At 36.3% G+C, this 21,868-nt stretch overlaps 1 protein-coding gene across 1 annotated transcript in view; it reads left to right on the plus strand.

Moving 5' to 3' along the window:
* Positions 1-687: 687 nt before the first annotated feature.
* LOC137404970 (androglobin-like) overlaps positions 688-21,868 on the plus strand; it is an 82,076-nt gene continuing 60,895 nt past the window's right edge. The window contains exons 1-9 of the mRNA XM_068091198.1: positions 688-1,013; positions 5,577-5,658; positions 6,863-6,910; positions 7,107-7,205; positions 7,972-8,052; positions 9,485-9,709; positions 11,617-11,756; positions 17,399-17,488; positions 20,943-21,108. Coding sequence (XP_067947299.1) covers positions 688-1,013; positions 5,577-5,658; positions 6,863-6,910; positions 7,107-7,205; positions 7,972-8,052; positions 9,485-9,709; positions 11,617-11,756; positions 17,399-17,488; positions 20,943-21,108 — 1,257 coding nt within the window. The remainder of the gene's footprint in view (positions 1,014-5,576; positions 5,659-6,862; positions 6,911-7,106; positions 7,206-7,971; positions 8,053-9,484; positions 9,710-11,616; positions 11,757-17,398; positions 17,489-20,942; positions 21,109-21,868) is intronic.

Consider the following 21,868-nt stretch of genomic DNA (forward strand, 5'->3'; position numbering starts at 1 on the left):
ACTGCAATTCAATTAAATATTGTATCTTTACCGAGAAAGATTTCCAATTATGAATAAGATTGAATTTCATTCTGTTTGTGTCCATTTGTAAAACTGAAAGTATGTAAGGGTCATGGTGACCACCGAAATATGGGTTGGAGTGGTTGGCAAGGAGACCACTTAGAACAAAATATAAATTGTTAAACGTTTTAATACTTGAATGTATATAAATAATATAAATATATAATGCAGGGTACAAGGGCAAATACAACTAAGAACAATTTCCCAAGATATCTTCATCATTAGTTTAGACTGATTCAGCCTTTTAGCAAGATGGATTCATGTTAAGGTCAAAACTAAATACTGTAAAAGAAAAGACAACTTCTTCATCAGTCGCGAGTTTTGGCAGAGCCTTGAAGGCAGCTAGTATATACCTGAGTACGCGTAACAAACGACTTGAGCGAGAATCAATAATACTATTGACTATATGGCAGGCGATTCGCTGCCCCTCCGCTTTCTTAGATAAGAAACAATAGCTTATTTGTTAAACAAGAATCAGAAAAGAGGTGGCGGCATGTCTTTGCATAGAAACGTACTCAGTTTGCTATCTTAATCACAGAGATAGGCTTAAATACTTTGTTTCCGTGTACTACCAAACTTGAGAGTTAAACTATTACTGTCGAGTGACACGACCACTAGAGACTGACGATGAGTGCGAGCCAAAGAAGTTTACAGCCTTCTCGAGCGCAGGGCATGCGAAAGAAAAGTAAAGATTTCAGAGAAAGTTTAAGTCTTGGAGAAACATTTCACCGAGTGACCCGCTGGTATCCATCTATCTCTGAGATGCCCGATGAAGCCATTGTTTTAACAATGAACGGTAGTACATCAGTGCAAGGGGGGACCAAGTCTCGTCCCGACTCGCGGCTGGGTGTTTCATCAGTTAATGAATTCTCAGAGCCTTCTGAACCACTGCTAAGGGTAGAGACCAAAGCGGAAAGACACAATCCAAAGTTGTTGCAAGCCAACATGAAAGAGTGAGCTCAGTTATTTTATTAAGTTTTAGCTGTGTTTAGTTAAACTCTGGTAGAAGCAGTTGAGACACTCGCGCTAACTATTATGGTCTAGGTAAACATAGAGTATTAATAGAGTAAAAGTAGCCGTCAGGTGTGTCATTCACGCATTATCAATCATGGGCTTCATAAGGGGGTTTCTCTGTCAGAGCTAACACCAAGTGATTATATGTCACAGCATTTACAGGACTTTTTACCTTCTTTGTCTATCTTTGCAGTTATAGAAGCTTAAAACATCGACAACAAAAGTAGCAACATGAATGCTACAATAAGAGGCGTGGCCATTCGAAGCCGTTCGAAAATTGAAGAAAAGGAATTCATTATATGAGATTTGAACCCGCAGCATTTAGCATTCGCTAATTGTTATACTTTAAGTATTTTAGAACTAGCTGAATTACCGGCGTTGCACGGGTAGTAAAAAAGGTTTTGCACAAAAAGTTCTTTTTTAATCACGATTTATCACATTTACCATTCTAACTTTTAAACAAAGGTGTTTTTGTTATTTCTGTGTACTGCGTTTATTTCTGTGTACTGTGTTTATTTTTGTATAGTTCATATTGTACCAGCTGCTGTGCCTATTAAAGCTCTCTGTTGGTTGCAATAGTCTTGCTGGTCATGTAGGTTTAAGCATTTTTCTTCACATATAGGTACACATCTCCCTTCCGGTATGGCTTCACGTATAACGCTAGTTGCAGTGTTGAGTGTGAAGCCATGAACGATTGGCATGTGTAATAAGTATTTGTCTAATTCATTTCATAGTATAGTTAGTTGAACCGTATAGTGTATTAGATAAATGCCTGTTTACAGAACTGGAAGTTCTAATCTAATGCGCTGTGGATCTTTCATTCCTAAAACTTGAGTGATGTTGCTATTTTTCATTCCTAAAACTTGACAGACAAACAGATGGACAGACAAACAGATGAACAGACAAACATTGAGATTTATATATATACTAGTTGAATGTCGGGCGTTGCCCAGGTATTAACAAAATTTCGCAAACAAAATTCATTTGTAACCAATGTATACAACATTTCATATTGAACCTTTTAAATGAAAATGTTTTGTTTATTTCTGTGTACTGTGTTTATATCTGTGTAATTCATACTGTATCGGCTGCTGTGCCTGTGACAGGTTTAAAGTGATGGCAATGTATGGGCACACATTTTTACATTTTTCTTCTGGTATGGCTTTGCACATTTTTTAGCTCCAGTGTTGAGTGTGAACCCATGAAAGATTGGCATGTGTAATAAGTAAGCGCCCAATTTATTCTATGGTATAATCAGTTGGACAGTGTATGGTATTGGACTTATGCCTGTGTGCAAAACTGGAGGATTGTTGTTCAAATCCAGTTCACAGATTTTTCCTTTTTAAAACATGATTGTTATAACTGGACAAATGGACGGATAGATAAACAAACATTGAGAGTTATACATATTCAAATTTTTATAGTGCATATAGTCGTTCTCTGCGCTTTATTTTAGTGTATATAGTCGTTCTCTGCGCTTTATTATAGTGCATATAGTCGTTCTCTGCGCTTTATTATAGTGCATATAGTCGTTCTCTGCGCTTTATTTTAGTGCATATAGTCGTTCTCTGCGCTTTATTATAGTGCATATAGTCGTTCTCTGCGCTTTATTATAGTGCATATAGTCGTTCTCTGCGCTTTATTATAGTGCATATAGTCGTTCTCTGCGCTTTATTATAGTGCATATAGTCGTTCTCTGCGCTTTATTATAGTGCATATAGTCGTTCTCTGCGTTTTATCATAGCGCATATAGTCGTTCTCTGCGCTTTATTATAGTGCATATAGTCGTTCTCTGCGCTTTATCATAGCGCATATAGTCGTTCTCTGCGCTTTATTATAGTGCATATAGTCGTTCTCTGCGCTTTATCATAGCGCATATAGTCGTTCTCTGCGCTTTATTATAGTGCATATAGTCGTTCTCTGCGCTTTATCATAGCGCATAAAGTCGTTCTCTGTGCTTTATTATAGTGCATATAGTCGTTCTCTGTGCTTTATCATAGTGCATATAGTCGTTCTCTGCGCTTTATTATAGTGCATATAGCCGTTCTCTGTGCTTTATTATAGTGTATATAGTCGTTCTCTGCGCTTTATTGATACAACTGATGATCCCTCACAGCACACCAGACCGCCAGGGTACTATTTACATATAATAAACAGAATGACAGTAAAATAGGAATAATAAAAGTACCAACCAACATCAATAGTACCGATAACTCCTTAAGTCGAAGTTAAATTCATCGTAGGTTGTCTCCACATTTTCTTGAACGGCTAGTCATATACACAACTAATAAGCTAAATCAATTAAATTTACTAATGTGCTAATCAGTCATGTTTTTTCTAGAATAATCTACTTGGCCTTTTTGTTTTCAACATTTTGAAGCAGATATAAATTGGTTACAGTATTTAGTGTTACTGTTAATTAGCTACTTAATTATGTCAACTTAATGTAGGTTTAACATTATGCCTGAACTATATGGTATTTTGTTTAAGATACCATATACATGTATACATATATACTCAAAGTCTACCAACTAACAGTCAATATGCATACAGCTGATTACAATCTCTGAGTAAAATAGTTTTCAAGTGCATTTAGGTATATGCACTTATATCAGCTTGTACGGTGTTTGTGTGTAACCGACCGTATTAGCTTGAGTTTCTTGAGTATTTTCATCAAACCATATTTATAGCTTGAGTTTTTACTTTGTAGTGTCGATGTTCTCCAGTTTATCACCATTCCTAAAGGCACAGTGGCTTTTTTACCTTATTAACATCATAAGGGCCTAAAAGTTCTTGCTTAAATGTTTTTACTACTCATTAATGAATGTTTTAAACCGTTGGTTAGATTAAATATTGTTTAGTAGTTATTGTGCGCTGATTATTTTCCTGTCTTTTCAAAATGTCTTTTTGTCAATATTTGGAATATGGTTCAACAATTTAAGGTTTTAGTGAGTAAAATGCTTTTTCAACTATACCATTCAGATTAGATATTAAAATTTAATGTTTCAGTAACATAATATGTAAGATAATATAATAATAAATAATGTAATAAAATACGGAAAAGGTTATATTATAACCTTTTCCTGCAAGTGTGAAGGTGTAAATGCGCTTATTGTTGTTTTGTACTAGCTTCATGATTTAATAATTTTAAATTTATAGCAAGCTTGAAAATAGGTAAACAATTGAGAAAGTGGGATGAAAATATATGGAGGTTCTTTTCTGAATCCAACTAACTCCAAAAGCCTGAACTAATTCGCCTGTCAACCCTTAAAGCGGGAGTTGTATGACCACTGCTTAATTTATGTTCACAATTTATTTATCCGATGCGATGGTATGTGTTTACGATTTGTCTACGCGGGCTTTGTTCGCGCACGCGTGTAATGTTTGTATTAATATTACTGGGCAACGTTCCTCATGGCTGCTGCATCGTGTTTTTCCTCCACTTTTAACTAGCAACCAAGCTTGTTCAAGGACAATGCCAAATAAAATACCACGACGTGTTGAATCTAGATCTAATTCAGCAGCAAGAGGATATGAGTATGTCTACAATTTTGGTGATATCCAAACAATTTTATGGTACCGTGTAAAAATTACAGCCACTTTAACAAAGCTTTCGCGGGGGCTACGACAATGAGTTTGATACAAATCAGTACGTAGGTAGAGATTGTTTTAATGATTTTCACAAATGATCTGTGCTAAACTTTTAGTCTAAATTGAAAAAAGTAGGTTTTTTCAAACTGCATCACAACAAATGAAGCCAAGCCCCGTAAAAACGATGACCCACGCTTGTTCTGATACGATTTGTTCGATAAAAATTCGACTTGTCAGAACTTAAATACTTCTTACTCACTATTTTTGTAAACTGAGTGTTCTTTATAATGTTGTTATTAAAATTTCAATAGTGTAGCAAAATGAAGAAAACCTCATTTTCAACTTTTTTTCGAAGAAACTATTTATCGACGTAACCTATGTAAATGCTTCTACGGCGAGGAGTAAAAACTTTGGTTTGCTTTTTATAATGTTTATGCACACTTCTGCAAAACAATAAAAATTGCTCGGTATTGCCACTTGCTGGTAATTGCAAGCCCTTTCGATTCAAGCCCGTTTACAAATGAATTGCTTTGTCGCATGTTTGCATATGTGAGCTGTAAAAGAACTTCTTAAAAAGAATGTGCCTCATTTTATGCTGAGTAAACAAAACTTCATTATTTGCTTTGGTACTGAATTGTCTGTAACTAGGCAATGCGATACCTCTGGTCAGTTGTTGAGTTGAGCCTTACTTGAAAGTGTTAATCTCAGTCATGGCTAGTCGTCGTTCTTCCAAGGCTCTTTCCGGTAAACGAACACTCGTTCAACCTCTACCTCCGCAACTGGAAGAGTAAGGCTTATTTTGAGATAAGGCTACAACATCTGTTTTTACTTGTAATATACGTATTTATAGATTAAGCTGTGAATAGTTTGTCTCAAATTTTTTTAATTGGTTGTGCATTGTTCTATTTTAGAGCGGCTTCATTAGCAAATCAACCAAAAAAGATTCAAGTTTGGCCAGAATGGAGTGACTCAGATGTCAACTCAGAAAAATGGGTAAGTTTTTATTATGTGAATTGTCAGACACCCCTCTTTAAAAGGCTTGCTAATCACACGTGGAGGCAGCAATAAATATGTTTGTTAGCTACCCAAAAAGATATCCATTATTAGAGAAAATCAGGCTCAGTTATCAGTGACTCACATTTAGAAAGATATCATCTGATGAGAGCAGATCTACATCTGCTTACAGCAAATATTGCATTGATCTATATTTGCTTGAATGAATTTGTTGTGATTTCCTAACTAAGGAAACTAGCGTTCCCTACTATATATATATATATATATATATATATATATATATATATATATATATATATATGTATATATATATATAGTAGGGAACGTATAGTATATACAGTGTATTATACTGTATATATTTCTCAAAGTATGTCCATATGTCTGTCTGAATTCCGGCTATAGATATTATTAGAATAGCCTACCTGGGCAACAATGCTGACTCAACGTCATTGCCTACTGGCATTTGAAGCTTACTAACTGGTTGATAAGCTTACTAACTGGTTCATATTTCTTACAATAATTTCTCTGTTAATAATTTATTTTCAAACCGAAATGCTTTCCAACTTATGCCATTATTATACAGGGTGCTAGTGGCACATCTTTGTCTAAGGTAATGATATGCACTCCATAATTTTATGTTATGCCACTAAATAACTTTGTGTGACCTTAGTTCATGGTTTGGGAATCCCAACTATTTCAACATTATTTTTTAATAGCATTTGATTTTTAAACAAATATGGAATCGGGACAAAGTTCGGCGCAAACTAAATTAAAATAATTTTTAGAGATTTTTCATGTCAAATTTTGATCCATTCGCTTTTATCGCTGAACATTTGAATTCTACCATTGATTATTACTTGCATGATTATGTTTCTGCGTGCTTCTTTTCTTCTTCTGAGTTGTAAAGGTTTTTTCGATTTGTACAGTACTTCCTTGCCAAGATGGCCGAGGTGAGCTGAAAAGTTTCACATCAGTTAAATGCACAGAAAAAACGATTTTTCTTTTGAGCTATCTGGCGCTTTCCATCACTCTATCACTATTTACTAGCAACACGTCTGTGGAGACTATAATTTTTGGCTTCTTGAGTTCACTTTGATTTATTTGCATCCAAAGCCAGAGAACTGTGTGCCTCTTGTTTATTTTCACCATTGATGATAATAAACCTTTACTTTGTGTGAATTAGGATGCAGCGCATAAGGGAAAAGAAAAGGAAAAAGGCAAGTCGCCAGTGGTGAGTCCATTTAAACTTTATTTATCTCTCTGGGGAAGGTATTTAGCAAGAATGGCGATGCTAGGGATAGCTTAAAATCATCAGTTTTTGTTATTCAACGTTTATGCTAGGCAAATTTGGTTAAAAAAAATGAAACGAAATCTTCGAACGGGTAAAACCACAATAAGGTAGGAGTCTTTAAAAATGTGTGTTGTAGGTACAGCATTTCTTTGATGATCCAGAAGGCAAGTTAGACTTGCCGGCGTCTCTCAGAGTCACTCACTGGAAAAGACCACAAGAGTATATGATTGATAAGGTACGGCCTGCTCATCCTTATGCTACTTCTACAAATGTTTTCTCTTTCGTTTTGAAAAGTGGTTCTGTAAACCATCAAGCGTTTGGTACATTTGTTGCTCCTCATATTTAATATGTTAAATCCATAGATATATCTATGGTTAAATCACAGTCTTTGAACGTATTGCATCATCCCAGGCTCGTTTCAGCATTTGTGTTAAAATACTGCATAAATTTTGCCCAGAATATTTGTATTTATCCTTCCTTGACTCGCTAAATTGTTTGGAAATGCTTGAGATGTAACTAAATAATGCTTGAGATGTAACTAAATAATGCTTGAGATGTAACTAAATAATGCAGATGGAACTGCGGAACTGTCACTGTGCTTCTGATATATTCTGTGCCAACATATTTGTATTTATCCTTCCACACATATGACAAACATCGTATTCTATTCCGTGATACCAACATACCACATCCACCATCGTATGTTTCAGTTGATGAACTTTCTGTTACTACAACCTAAAATTCACTATCCTGACTTCTCTACAACACTATTAGATTACCAACTTTTAAAAAGCTTTCGTTCAACTCACTCAATAATTCCTTATTTTTGTCTTTTTTTTCAATTTTTTTTTCGGTATGGTACAAAATTTTTTGTTGTTGATGATTACTGATGCCAATAAAAAGGTTATACCTACCCACATGACCCACACTCTGATCTGTTCATCTGTCAAGGTATGTTAATTTGATGACTCACCAATTTTTCCCTTATGTATTTCTTGCAGGTTCCGACTGTCGTGGACCTGGATGAAGGCCAATTGCAGTTTGATTTGCTATCTTGCAATGAGGCGTGCTGTGAAAGTGAGGTGAGACATATCTAGTTGGTACCCTTTCCGAGGTGATTTTTAAACAGAATTCCGATTATAGTTTGTAGCCAGTTCAAACTGGCTATCAAGAGTGTTTTCTAACCAGTCTGAAAAGCATCTCTTCAAGCATATCTAAGCTGTGTTTTTAGGAATATTCTAGAAAATTTTAACAGCTTACATGCTGATTGGTTTGTTATTAAATCTGACGTCATTCTATTAATTATAGATCCATTGTAATTTTATTTTGCTATGGTATTTCGCAACGAATTACGCAAGCAGCTATAGTGTTTGCTTATGAAGATCTCTTCTAAAGATCTCTCCAAACAAGACATATCAACTGATTGTAGTGAGCCCAATTCTTACTTTTGTGACTCAGTTTCGTTTGCTGAAACTTGAAGCTGTATCTTCGGTGGCTTGTTTGAACCTTCTGCAGCAAGAAGATTCAGACAAGCCACTACGACAGTTTCGTGATGGCGGCGATTAACTGTTCGTTTTGGATCTTTTAAGAGCTTGTAATCACATTTCCACATACTTGGCGCCTACAACACAACAGAGTAAAACATGGTGAATCTTTTGATACCAAATAACTGTAATGTGAATTTTGTTGCTAGTCAACCTTTAAGCCTTTTATTAGATGCGCACAGCCATTAACTTAGAGTTACCTCCCCATGATACTGACACAGTAGTTCTCTATCGATGACTCGCCAATAAATTCAATAAAACATGTTTGGCATACATCATGCGAATTTGCTATAAGACCAGCGTTTAGATATTGTAACCTATAAACATTGAAACATTTATAAAGATACTAGGCCAATGTTTTCGATCATTACGCGTGCCGACCGACTCGAACTAACTTGATTATCATCTGATTATTGAATTGGTTGTCGTTGTGTATCTCAATCAAGGCAAAAACTAGCGTAGCTCTCGTAAAATTATGAAGAGTGAAATTCGAACACCACTTGTTGTGTACCTGCATAAGAAATTCAAACACACCCAAAGGTTTCACATGGAGGATTCGGTCATTTGATGGGGTGTCAACCAATGCGATGAATTTCTGTATACATATTGATCGACACATGTTCAAGTCATATTCGATGATCCAACTATTTTAGTATCATGAACACATTGTATATCCTGGTTTATTCGTCAGAGACACCTGTAACAATGGTAACCAGCAATACTTCACTTAAAATCGTTAATGCGAACCAGAGCTGACTGCGGAAAACAGAACACTGTGAAAGCTTTCGTTGTTGAGCTTTTAAGAGCTTGTAATCACATTTCCACATATTTGGCACCTACAACATAACAGAGTAAGACATGGTGAATCTTTTGATACCAAATAACTGTAATGTGAATTTTGTTGCAAGTCAACCTTTAACAACTATTGAGACTATTTGACAGGTCTGACCCAGTGTCTTGTCACTTGCAGCTCATAAGGTTCATAGTTAGTGAAGTGCTTGCTCTCTGGCGAATGAGTGAGACGAAAGCACCTCCTGAACCGGGATCAGATGCTTACAATGCTGGACAGACTGAGGAGACAACTCACAGTTGGAGGCCATGGGATCATATCTATGCTATCAATAAAATAGGGAAAGGGCCTACCATGCCCGCTTGGAATCCTCATGGCAAATATGTTGTGAGGCTATGGTGGATGGTGAGCGATGCTCTATAACTATAAATTATGTACATGGCACTTTGACTTCACTGATTTATATTGGTTAGTTTGTTAAATTAAATTGCCATAACCGCTGTAAAAGATTCAGGCTTGATTTATTCAATCCTTGACTAGTTTGACAAGAGAGCAGCCATTGTCTAGTAGCTAGAAACGTCTGACCTGCACACAACAGGTCGCGGTTCATTTGCCAGACACATTAAAAACAAACTAATTAAAAAACATGCATAGCTTTGCTGGAAGCTACGCTTGTTGAGGGATTGCTCACATGGTCTAGAGTCTAGAATGATTGGCTCACATGGTCTAAACTCTAGAGTCCCTAGACTGATTGGCTCACATGGTCCAGAGTCTAGAATGATTGGCTCACATGGTCTAGAGTCTAGAATGATTTGCTCACATGGTCTAGAGTCTAGAATGATTAGCTCACATGGTCTAGAGTCTAGAATGATTGGCTCACATGGTTTAGAGTCTAGAATGATTGGCTCACATGGTCTAGACTCTAGAGTCCCTAGACTGATTGGCTCACATGGTCTAGACTCTAGACTGTTTGTTCACATGGTCTAGAGTCTAGACTGTTGGTTCACATGGTCTAGAGCAGGTATGTCAAACTAAAATGTACAAGGGGCCAAAATTCAAAACACAATTAGGTCACGGGCCGACCAGAATAAACATTTATTGAACACACTAAAACTAGATGTTTTTTTAACATAAATATGGATAAAGATAAACAGGAATATCATTCTGAAACAAACTTCAACAATAACTGCCACAATCCTCTAAGTAGAAATTTCAAATAGCAAATCAACTATTCTGATCACTATGGTTACACTATTTTTCATATTTATTGCCTCAATAAACAAATTGCAAAGAGTTTTGAGATTATTTTGCATTTTTTCTCTAAAATGATGTCATTTTGAAGGCGTTGGTGACATAGCACATATCGTTAATTTTGTGGCGTAACCTAGCTTGCAATTGACCCCAATAACAACGCAAGCTTGAGATGAAATCCCGCGCTTTTTTGAGCTAACTTTTCTCGGCGTTCAGCCTATACAACATCTAGTAACTAGCTACAAGCAATGTTCAATAGCTTATCTACCTTTCAGAAAAGACAGATTATTTTGAAGGCTGAATTTAGAGAATAATGGGTTTAAGACACCCATCTCTATAATTCTAGATCGCACTAAAGATCCCCAACTTCTGTCCCTAAACAGCTAGGCTACGTCACATATTTATGGGCGGGGCTTGTTGCGTCGTTTGTGACACCCATATTGAATCGCCGTAAAAAGTCTTCAAAAACAAAAATGACTTTGAAAGTTAGTGGACCAATCTTTAATTTGAGAAAGTGACCTATAAAAAAACAATGAAAGCTGTTCGTGGCAGTTATTCTTTCAGGTTAAATTGACAAATAAAGGTCAAAAGTATGCAGCAAGGCAGCTGAAGCGTTGCATTATGGGATCTGTAGTTCTGTGCAGTATTATGTCATCAGCGCTTCATATCGATGGGCCACGAATAACAACAATGTAGAATGATTTTGCGGGCCAGATCTGGTTACAAGGTGGGCGGAATGTGGCCCGCTGATGACTTTTGATTGGCTGGGATACTAAGCTTTTACCTTGTGATTAGTTGGGACAATAAGCTGGTGACTTGTGATTGTTTGGGTGATATAACTAGTAAGCTATGGTTGGTTAGGATATTAGGTTAAGATAAATTGTTGCAGAGCTGTGACCAAAAATTGTGATTGAATGAAATGGAAAACTAGGATTCTTTGATTGATCGAAATGGCTGCTAAGCAATTGAGTGTCAAACACTCCCAATATATTTCAAATATAGACTAACAAATAGACTATAACAATCTGCAGTTTAAGAGTACTTGCTCTCTTGTGTATCAGGGTCACTGGAGGAAGCTTGTCGTCGATGACCTGATGCCTTTTAATGATGATGAGAAACCCCTTCTTCCTCTCACAGCCTTGGGTAATGAACTCTGGCCTCTCCTACTCACTAAGGCTCTAGTCAAGGTCGCTTCACTAGAGTGAGTTATTGTAGGCTGACCTTTGTTACATTTAAATAACTGAGTTTCTCGAGAGTTGTAACTAAAGATAATGAATACTAGCAGGATTAGCCGTATTAGAGACACTCCTGTTGTATAATGCTTACAGCAATGTATTACTCCTGTTGTGTAGTGCCTACAGCAATGTATTACTCCTGTTGTATAATGCTTACAGCAATGTATTACTCCTGTTGTATAGTGCCTACAGCAATGTATTACTCCTGTTGTATAGTGCCTACAGCAATGTATTACTCCTGTTGTATAGTGCCTACAGCAATGTATTACTCCTGTTGTATAGTGCCTACAGCAATGTATTACTCCTGTTGTATAGTGCCTACAGCAATGTATTACTCCTGTTGTATAATGCTTACAGCAATGTATTACTCCTGTTGTATAGTGCCTACAGCAATGTATTACTCCTGTTGTATAGTGCCTACAGCAATGTATTACTCCTGTTGTATAGTGCCTACAGCAATGTATTACTCCTGTTGTATAGTGCCTACAGCAATGTATTACTCCTGTTGTATAGTGCCTACAGCAATGTATTACTCCTGTTGTATAGTGCCTACAGCAATGTATTACTCCTGTTGTATAGTGCCTACAGCAATGTATTACTCCTGTTGTATAGTGCCTACAGCAATGTATTACTCCTGTTGTATAATGCTTACAGCAATGTATTACTCCTGTTGTATAGTGCCTACAGCAATGTATTACTCCTGTTGTATAGTGCCTACAGCAATGTATTTTTGTCAAACTTTTCAACTCGGTCTAACCAATGCTGATCGAGTTGCAGTGTTTGCAAAAACATGGCAAACCCCTAAACTTATGTTTCATTTGAGGTTGCTCCGCTGAAAATCCCCAGAACTAAGCAACTTTATATATCATTTTATCCAGAATTTGTGAGCAGTTCAAATATGCAATTGAAACTATATATTTGAACTCTATTGCTTTTGTTCAACAAAATCCTGGTACATGTCTTGAGTTGCCAATAATTCTGAAGTCATTCCGGTTCGAACCAACATTTATAGTCATGTCTTTGCTTTAACATATTTTTACAGTGTCACTAAACTGGTCAGGTGTTTCCTGCATTCTTTGTAGAAGAACACGACCTCTTTAGAGATATGCAATGATTGACAAGTTTACTCCAAGTTTTGTGATTTGAGCTGAGTTTAGCTTCTAACTCTTTGTAGTCAAAGAACAAAATATTTTTGTTTAATTAGATAAAAGTTTCACTTTAGGCTTTAAAATAATAATACATAGATTTATGCGCTTACAGATAAAATTAAAAATTTTTTTAATTAACCACGAACACGAGGCCATAATTCTGCACACAACCGCATGTTCTATTCAATGATTTCAAATTACTTGTAAACATCTCAAGGATTTAGATTGTGTCTATAAAGTTAGGGCTATTTTAGCGGTTAGAATTTTCCTTCATTTCATAGAAACAGCTGAAACCCAGGGTACTTCCTGTAAAAGTTCATGCAGAGCTCACTAGTATTTACTGCATTTCTCCCACAACCTCTCATCCACTGGCCATAACCTCTCATCCACTGGCCATAACCTCTTGTCCACTGGCCATAACCTCTTGTCCACTGGCCATAACCTCTTGTCCACTGACCATAACCTCTTGTCCACTGGCCACAACCTCTTGTCCACTGGCCACAACCTTTTGTCCATTGGCCACAACCTTTTGTCCACTGGCAACAACCTTTTGTCCACTGGCCATAACCTCTTGTCCACTGGCCAAAACCTCTTGTCCACTGGCCATAACCTCTTGTCCACTGGCCGTAACCTCTTGTCCACTGGCCATAACCTTTTGTCCACTGGCCACAACCTCTTGTCCACTGGTCACAACCTCTTGAAGTTACAGTGTAACTTAAAACCAACTAGTAGCTTGCAGTTTCGTGCACTGTGAGAGATCGTCATGTGCAATAACTATGTACATATGATAATTCTCTGATGTAGCAGTTGATTGAGTTGCTGAGTTGGTAGTGTACCTGCCTGCAAAGCAGAATATTTGAATTCGGTTTCTGTGCTAGGCAATTTTTTTATGATAACCTAAGTGTGGCTTTGGATAGACACATTTCTTATTATAGTAAATACTACCGAATGCCTGGTGTTGGACGGGTATGCGTATTTTAGACCAGAAAACAAATGAAATATCCTAATGAATCCGTTACATTTCGCGTAGCTTGATTGGTTAGATTATCGCCTGGTGGACGGAAGTTTCCGAGATCAAAGCTTCTGCGATACGGATTTGTCATTGCTAGATAGTAACCAGCTATAGCTGGACAGACTGAACGACAGACAACAAACTTTGAGAATTATATATATAGATTGTTAAGGTTATGTGAACTATCACAGGAAGTTGAATTATATATATAGATTATTGTTAAGGTCATGTGAACTATCATAGGAAGTTGAATTATATATATAGATTATTGTTAAGGTCATGTGAACTATCACAGGAAGTTGAATTATATATATAGATTATTGTTAAGGTTATGTGAACTATCACAGGAAGTTGAATTATATATATAGATTATTGTTAAGGCTATGTGAACTATCACAGGAAGTTGAATTATATATATAGATTATTGTTAAGGTTATGTGAACTATCACAGGAAGTTGAATTATATATATAGATTATTGTTAAGGTCATGTGAACTATCATAGGAAGTTGAATTATATATATAGATTATTGTTAAGGTTATGTGAACTATCACAGGAAGTTGAATTATATATATAGATTATTGTTAAGGTTATGTGAACTATCATAGGAAGTTGAATTATATATATAGATTATTGTTAAGGTCATGTGAACTATCATAGGAAGTTGAATTATATATATAGATTATTGTTAAGGTCATGTGAACTATCACAGGAAGTTGAATTATATATATAGATTATTGTTAAGGTCATGTGAACTATCATAGGAAGTTGAATTATATATATAGATTATTGTTAAGGTCATGTGAACTATCACAGGAAGTTGAATTATATATATAGATTATTGTTAAGGTCATGTGAACTATCACAGGAAGTTGAATTATATATATAGATTATTGTTAAGGTCATGTGAACTATCACAGGAAGTTGAATTATATATATAGATTATTGTTAAGGTCATGTGAACTATCACAGGAAGTTGAATTATATATATAGATTATTGTTAAGGTCATGTGAACTATCACAGGAAGTTGAATTATATATATAGATTATTGTTAAGGTCATGTGAACTATCACAGGAAGTTGAATTATATATATAGATTATTGTTAAGGTTATGTGAACTATCACAGGAAGTTGAATTATATATATAGATTATTGTTAAGGTCATGTGAACTATCACAGGAAGTTGAATTATATATATAGATTATTGTTAAGGTTATGTGAACTATCATAGGAAGTTGAATTATATATATAGATTATTGTTAAGGTCATGTGAACTATCACAGGAAGTTGAATTATATATATAGATTATTGTTAAGGTTATGTGAACTATCATAGGAAGTTGAATTATATATATAGATTATTGTTAAGGTAATGTGAACTATCATAGGAAGTTGAATTATATATATAGATTATTGTTAAGGTCATGTGAACTATCATAGGAAGTTGAATTATATATATAGATTATTGTTAAGGTTATGTGAACTATCACAGGAAGTTGAATTATATATATAGATTATTGTTAAGGTTATGTGAACTATCACAGGAAGTTGAATTATATATATAGATTATTGTTAAGGTTATGTGAACTATCATAGGAAGTTGAATTATATATATAGATTATTGTTAAGGTTATGTGAACTATCATAGGAAGTTGAATTATATATATAGATTATTGTTAAGGTTATGTGAACTATCACAGGAAGTTGAATTATATATATAGATTATTGTTAAGGTTATGTGAACTATCATAGGAAGTTGAATTATATATATAGATTATTGTTAAGGTCATGTGAACTATCACAGGAAGTTGAATTATATATATAGATTATTGTTAAGGTTATGTGAACTATCACAGGAAGTTGAATTATATATATAGATTATTGTTAAGGTTATGTGAACTATCATAGGAAGTTGAATTATATATATAGATTATTGTTAAGGTTATGTGAACTATCACAGGAAGTTGAATTATATATATAGATTATTGTTAAGGTCATGTGAACTATCACAGGAAGTTGAATTATATATATAGATTATTGTTAAGGTCATGTGAACTATCATAGGAAGTTGAATTATATATATAGATTATTGTTAAGGTAATGTGAACTATCATAGGAAGTTGAATTATATATATAGATTATTGTTAAGGTCATGTGAACTATCACAGGAAGTTGAGCAAGGTCACAGGAAGTTGAGCAAGGTCACAGGAAGTTGAGCAAGGGCTTTTGCTATCTGTTTGCATTAGAATTTTTGTGTCATCGAGTATCCTAGCTAGATTTTCTGAATATTGCCGGTAGACCAGCTCTCTCCTCTACCATAAATTCTGCCATCATTTTAAAATAAATTGGCCATTCATCAAATAAATCCCTACCATCTGTTCTACTTTGTAATGGACAAAAAATAATAAGCTTTTGGCCGGACAAACTTTGCTGCTATAAGCTGTATTGAGAGCAGCGCTAAGATGAAGCAGCTGCGAAAAAAAGCTACTATATATGTCTGTGAACATACATTCTACCTGATATACGTGTCTATGAACATACATTCTACCTGATATATGTGCCTATGAACATACATTCTACCTGCTATACGTGTCTGTGAACATACATTCTACCTGATATCCGTGTCTATGAACATACATTCTACCTGATATATGTGCCTATGAACATACATTCTACCTGATATACGTGTCTATGAACATACATTCTACCTGATATATGTGTCTGTGAACATACATTCTACCTGATATATGTGCCTATGAACGTACGGTACATTCTACCTGCTATACGTGTCTGTGAACATACATTCTACCTGATATCCGTGTCTGTGAACATACATTGTAAATTGCGATGTAATTTGAATGGAGTTTAAATGATATCCAGTACAAGCTGTTTATTCACTAATAAAACACTGCTTAGCATGTACACAGCGCTTCACCAAGATGCCTTTTTAAGTGCCGCCAATGACCTGCCACATTTGACTAGCTCAATCTGTATTTTTATAGCAGCTTCGTTTTGCTCTGCAATGCTTGACGATACGATACAGATGATACGTGCAAGTGTTGACAGCTCATCTTTAGAAAAATATTGCCACACCATGGGTTTGAACCTGCGATCCCACTGGTGGTATGCCCTGAATGTAACTACCAAGCTAAAGATTCGATTGTATCATTACTATAATAAGAGCTGTGTCCTGTTCAATGTTACGGCTGAGTGTCGGGAGAAGTGTTCCATCATGTATCATTCAAATCAGCGACATTTGGCTCTGCCGCCCGGTGCGCTATTAACTGAGAATTATTATACACATACTTATTCTCTGTGCTTTCCTGGTCTTTAGAACTTGATGATCTCTCACAGCACTTGAGGCTACTCCGGTACTAGCTTCTATTTATATTATTTGTTACAGCCTTACGATGTAGTATACATATTGAAGGTAAGCTTTTCCATTTTAGTTACAATGGAGGGAATAACTGTTGTGAGTTTGGAGATTTCAGTGCTATACACTGCCTTAAAGGCTGGCTCCCTGAGACCATCCCACTCCAGTGAGTATCACGACTAAGTCCTTGTTCTAATGATCTTGATTACACACGGTATAACTCTTACAAGGTGAACTTTATTACATTTCACGCTAGCTTTTCATTGTCATGTGAAAGATTCAATATTTAGCTAGTGATTGCAGTTTCTATGTATCCATGGCGAGGTGAATCTGCTAGCTCGGGTTATTAATCTGCAAGATGGAAACTGCAAGCGAATTTTGTTGCTCACAAATTTTTATCTAACATTTCATACTTGGCACAAGATGCAAACATTTCATGTTTGCATCTTGCATTTAATATACTGCAGTTTCGTGATTGCGGCGATTAATTGTTCGTTTTTGAGCTTTTAAGAGCTTGAAATCACATTTCCACATATTTTGCACCTACAAAACAACAGAGTAAGACATGGAGAATATTTTGATACCAAATAACTGTACTGTGAATTTTGTTGCAAGTCAACCTTTAACAAACAACAGTGCTAGTTAATGACCCCAAGCAGTTCAAGTGTGAGCATTTTAGCTGATGTAATGAGTCATCACAATCATTCATCGCTACTCTACGATCAGTTAAATGATCGTAGTGTTGCGGCTTAGACTGCTGGTCTTTAGAACTGGTGGTTCCAAGATCAAACCCTCAGCCAAGTGAATTTTTCGTTGATAAATTTTAATTGCTATAACTAGAGACATGGATGGCAAAAACAAAAGACAACCAATGAGGTTTATATATATATATAGATGAGCGTTTTAACTGGGATCAAGTATTGTCATTTCTAATCTTGAAACATCCTGGCAGTCAGATCATCTCAAACATCCAAAACAATCGCAAATAATAAAAATTACTGATACTTTCTGATAGTATCTCCTAAAATTTTGTGAAAATTCAACTTCAAACTTTAAGGTCTTGTAATTGCTCTATTGTTGAGAAAGTCTTGCTTTCTATATCATCTAGTGAGTGTGTGGCTGACCCATTTCCAGCATGTCATCTCAGACTCCATGTTACATCTTTAATTCTCTTCCAACTAACCTTCTCAGGGAGATATTCAATAGAGTGACTGGCTTTTGGAACTCTGACAAGCGACCGAAAGACAATGCCGATCACGCAGTTGAATGTTGGGAGTACAGTGTAAGCCATTCTCTAGTAATGCTCAACTATGATCTCTCCATCAAATACCTCGTGAACCGACCAAAGCACGCTTGGGTCAAGGCAAAGACTCCTGTACGTGAGACAGAGCCAGAGAGATACCAATCACTTTGCTGTTCACTGAGTGGTGTTACGAGAGAAACAAGGGAGGCTGTGACACGCCTTCCCGAGTACATACTTGTTGGTGACCCTCGCCGCAACATCATATGCCGATGTGTATGTCACACGTCCGACATCAAAGAATGCACCGATATCGTATTAGTCGACAAATGTAAAGTACTAGATGAGAAACCAGTAGTTCCTGTCGCTAGTATTGACGAAATCTTGCCAAAAAAACGCAGACGCAACAGGTCCAACAATAATAGTAATGAGAAAAAGGATAAGGCTGGAGAATGCCACTTGAAATCCCATCGAGATATCGTCATAAACCCGATGGTTGATGCGATCATGGCACGGTACTCATTGACATTACCGCTTCTCTTTTCTGTTATCTTGATCTGTTCTGCTTTTATCTTACCTCTGTTCATATGACGTCTTTGCATTCATTTTATGCGACTACCAGCTCTTTATGGCTGGTTCACACTTTGGTGATCTTCTCTAATAACAATGTTCAGACTATCACAAACCCATCCATGTTTACCCTAGGACACTTATGTATTCGCGGCATCTAACTTTCGCATTTTCGCGGCAGCATACTCTCGCGAAAATTTCATGAGCGAAACTAAACTATCATAACGAACAAGCGAAAACGCGAAATTAAATGGCTTTGTTCATTGATATTCACAATAAAATCGTCATATTAGAAATGCAGGCAAGTTTCGTGTGTGGTTGGCTCATTGGGTAATTTTTGCTAAACTCATTATAGCTAATACACCGACTGAGCAGCATGGCCAAACAAATTAGGATAATAATTTTTTTGGAAAAGCCTAGACAAATTAGGAAGATGATGATATTAGTTTAGTCATTGAATTTGTAACTGATGAGGATGACAGTCTAATAGGGAAAGTCATAAAATTGAATAATAATTATTGTGGTGATGAATTTTATTACCAACCCGAAGCAATAACAACCTGGAGCCATGGCCACCGCGTGTTATAAATACTTGAATTCTAATATGGGTACCACATAGGTCACTGCGTCAGGGACCTCGATGTCATTGATAGTCCAGGAAACAAATGGCAGCAAGCTATCAAATTGCATTATTGATATCGCCTACACATTTCTACCTGTGGTTCACAAATAAAAACTACCGTACTTCTCGGACTATTAGCCGCTACTTTTTTCTGTTGATTTGAGCTATGCGGCTTATATAAGGGTGCGGCTAATCTGTGGCTTTTTCTTTCACCGCTAGGGCGCACTAACGGGAATCTCCAATTAGTGGCTTCTAGAGGTGAAAGAAAATACGAAACAATGCCTCACGGTACTGTCCCGTTAGGCACTAACTTAAAAAGCGTTGGATAATACGAAACGGTGCCGTTCTCGACTGTTCCGTTTTAAACAGGAAAGTTGCTGCCACGTTAAAAAGCATAGTCCTTAGTTCTGCGGCCTATTCAAGGGTGCGGCTTATGTATTGTTTTATTATCGTTTATTGAAAAATAAAGCAGATGCAGCTTATATAGAGGTGCGTTTTATAGTCTGAAAACTACTGTAGTCCCAAATTGAAACATATTTCGTACCAGTGAACTGGACCTGAGGAATCTAATGATGTTTGTTCCACTGCATTTATTTTCACATCACTATATTTTCGCACTCATCAGAGCTGCGAAATTAAGTTGCAGCGAAATTTTACTCTGTATGCTACTCACGAAACTAAATACTAGCGAAATATAAGTGTCCTAGGGTACATCAGCAAATAGTCCGTGGCATAGCGTTCTCATTATACAATGTGGTGATGGAAATACTAGTCCCGCAGCTACTTTTATAACAAAAATTAAGTGATCCGCGTCAGCCAATCATCATTGCTGAAGCGGTGCACATTGTACAGACTGTTGGCGAACTATCGGGGAAGTCTCACAGCTGAAATCTTTTTCGATGTATTCGCACTGCCTCGATAGTGCCATTGATTTATGGCACACGTTTTCAACAGAAAATTGCCAAAAGGACAGCGCTGATGTATGACGATATAGTGTGAACCAGTTTTTAGGAAGTGGTTGGTGCGCCATCTTGTTTTGTTTTTACACTGATAATGTTCTGCTTTCTAACATATTTCTCCACCGTGTTTAACTCAATCAGTTGTAACTATAGAATGTAGCAGAAATGCTGTCATATGGCACCATAAGATTATTTCTGACTCATCTAATTTCGTGTTTTCTCCGGTCAGGTATGGCCATCTGGATGAGATATGGAGCCTTCTGAGAAACATAGTGCCAAAGTTCCAATTGCCGGAACTACCCGTCGACAAGCCAGTGGAGCCAGAGCCTAAACCTGAATCCGCAGTGCCTGAGTCAGGCCTTGGAGATGATGCTGTTTCAGAGCAACCTCTCAAGGTCAGTTCAACTCTCAGTGTTGGCGGAGATATCTCCATATCATTTTATAAGCGGGTTCACACTAGACCAGGGCTTCCTGATTAAGGGTCGAGCTGTTGTTCGTGGGATCAATTGTACAGATGAAGAAAGTGTATTTTTCATCGCTACAACCTGCCTTTGTGAATCCAAATTTTTATCTCTGCTGTACATAAAAAATAAATATTGTAACGCCATCATTCCGTAAAATAATCTGTGCATTGTGCTCACCCAAAATGAACGACATGTCAATCATATAATAGCAGAAAAGAGACAGGAAAGTAGTCACAGACCATAAAGTGAGTTTTTTACATGTTGCTGTGTGAAAACATTAAACTCTCCTTAGAATGACCTTCCGATAACATTGTTTTCATATATTCTGAATAAGACTGTTGTTCATTATTGTTTTGGGCCTTTTTTATTTCATTCTAAGCAATGAGGCCCTCATCAGTCGTAGAGGGTTCAGAGATAAAAGCGAATAGAAATTGCTGTACTAGACGATATTAGGAGACGACTTCAATGGATACACAATAGTGGTATTTGCAACCTCTGAATTACAAAAATGGTCACTGATGTTTGATTGTTATAATTTATAAAACATCCAATGGCTATGAAGAACTCATTCCTACAATAGCCATTTCTTGTTTAGAATGATGCTTTTTTTAACAAGAAAGTTTGTTCTGAATTTGGGTGGCTATAAAGACAAAATAGATTTATGGGTTTAGCAAAGGAAGCAATATAAGGG

This window comes from Watersipora subatra, chromosome 9 (assembly GCF_963576615.1).
Source record: "Watersipora subatra chromosome 9, tzWatSuba1.1, whole genome shotgun sequence".
Lineage (NCBI taxonomy): Eukaryota > Metazoa > Bryozoa > Gymnolaemata > Cheilostomatida > Watersiporidae > Watersipora > Watersipora subatra.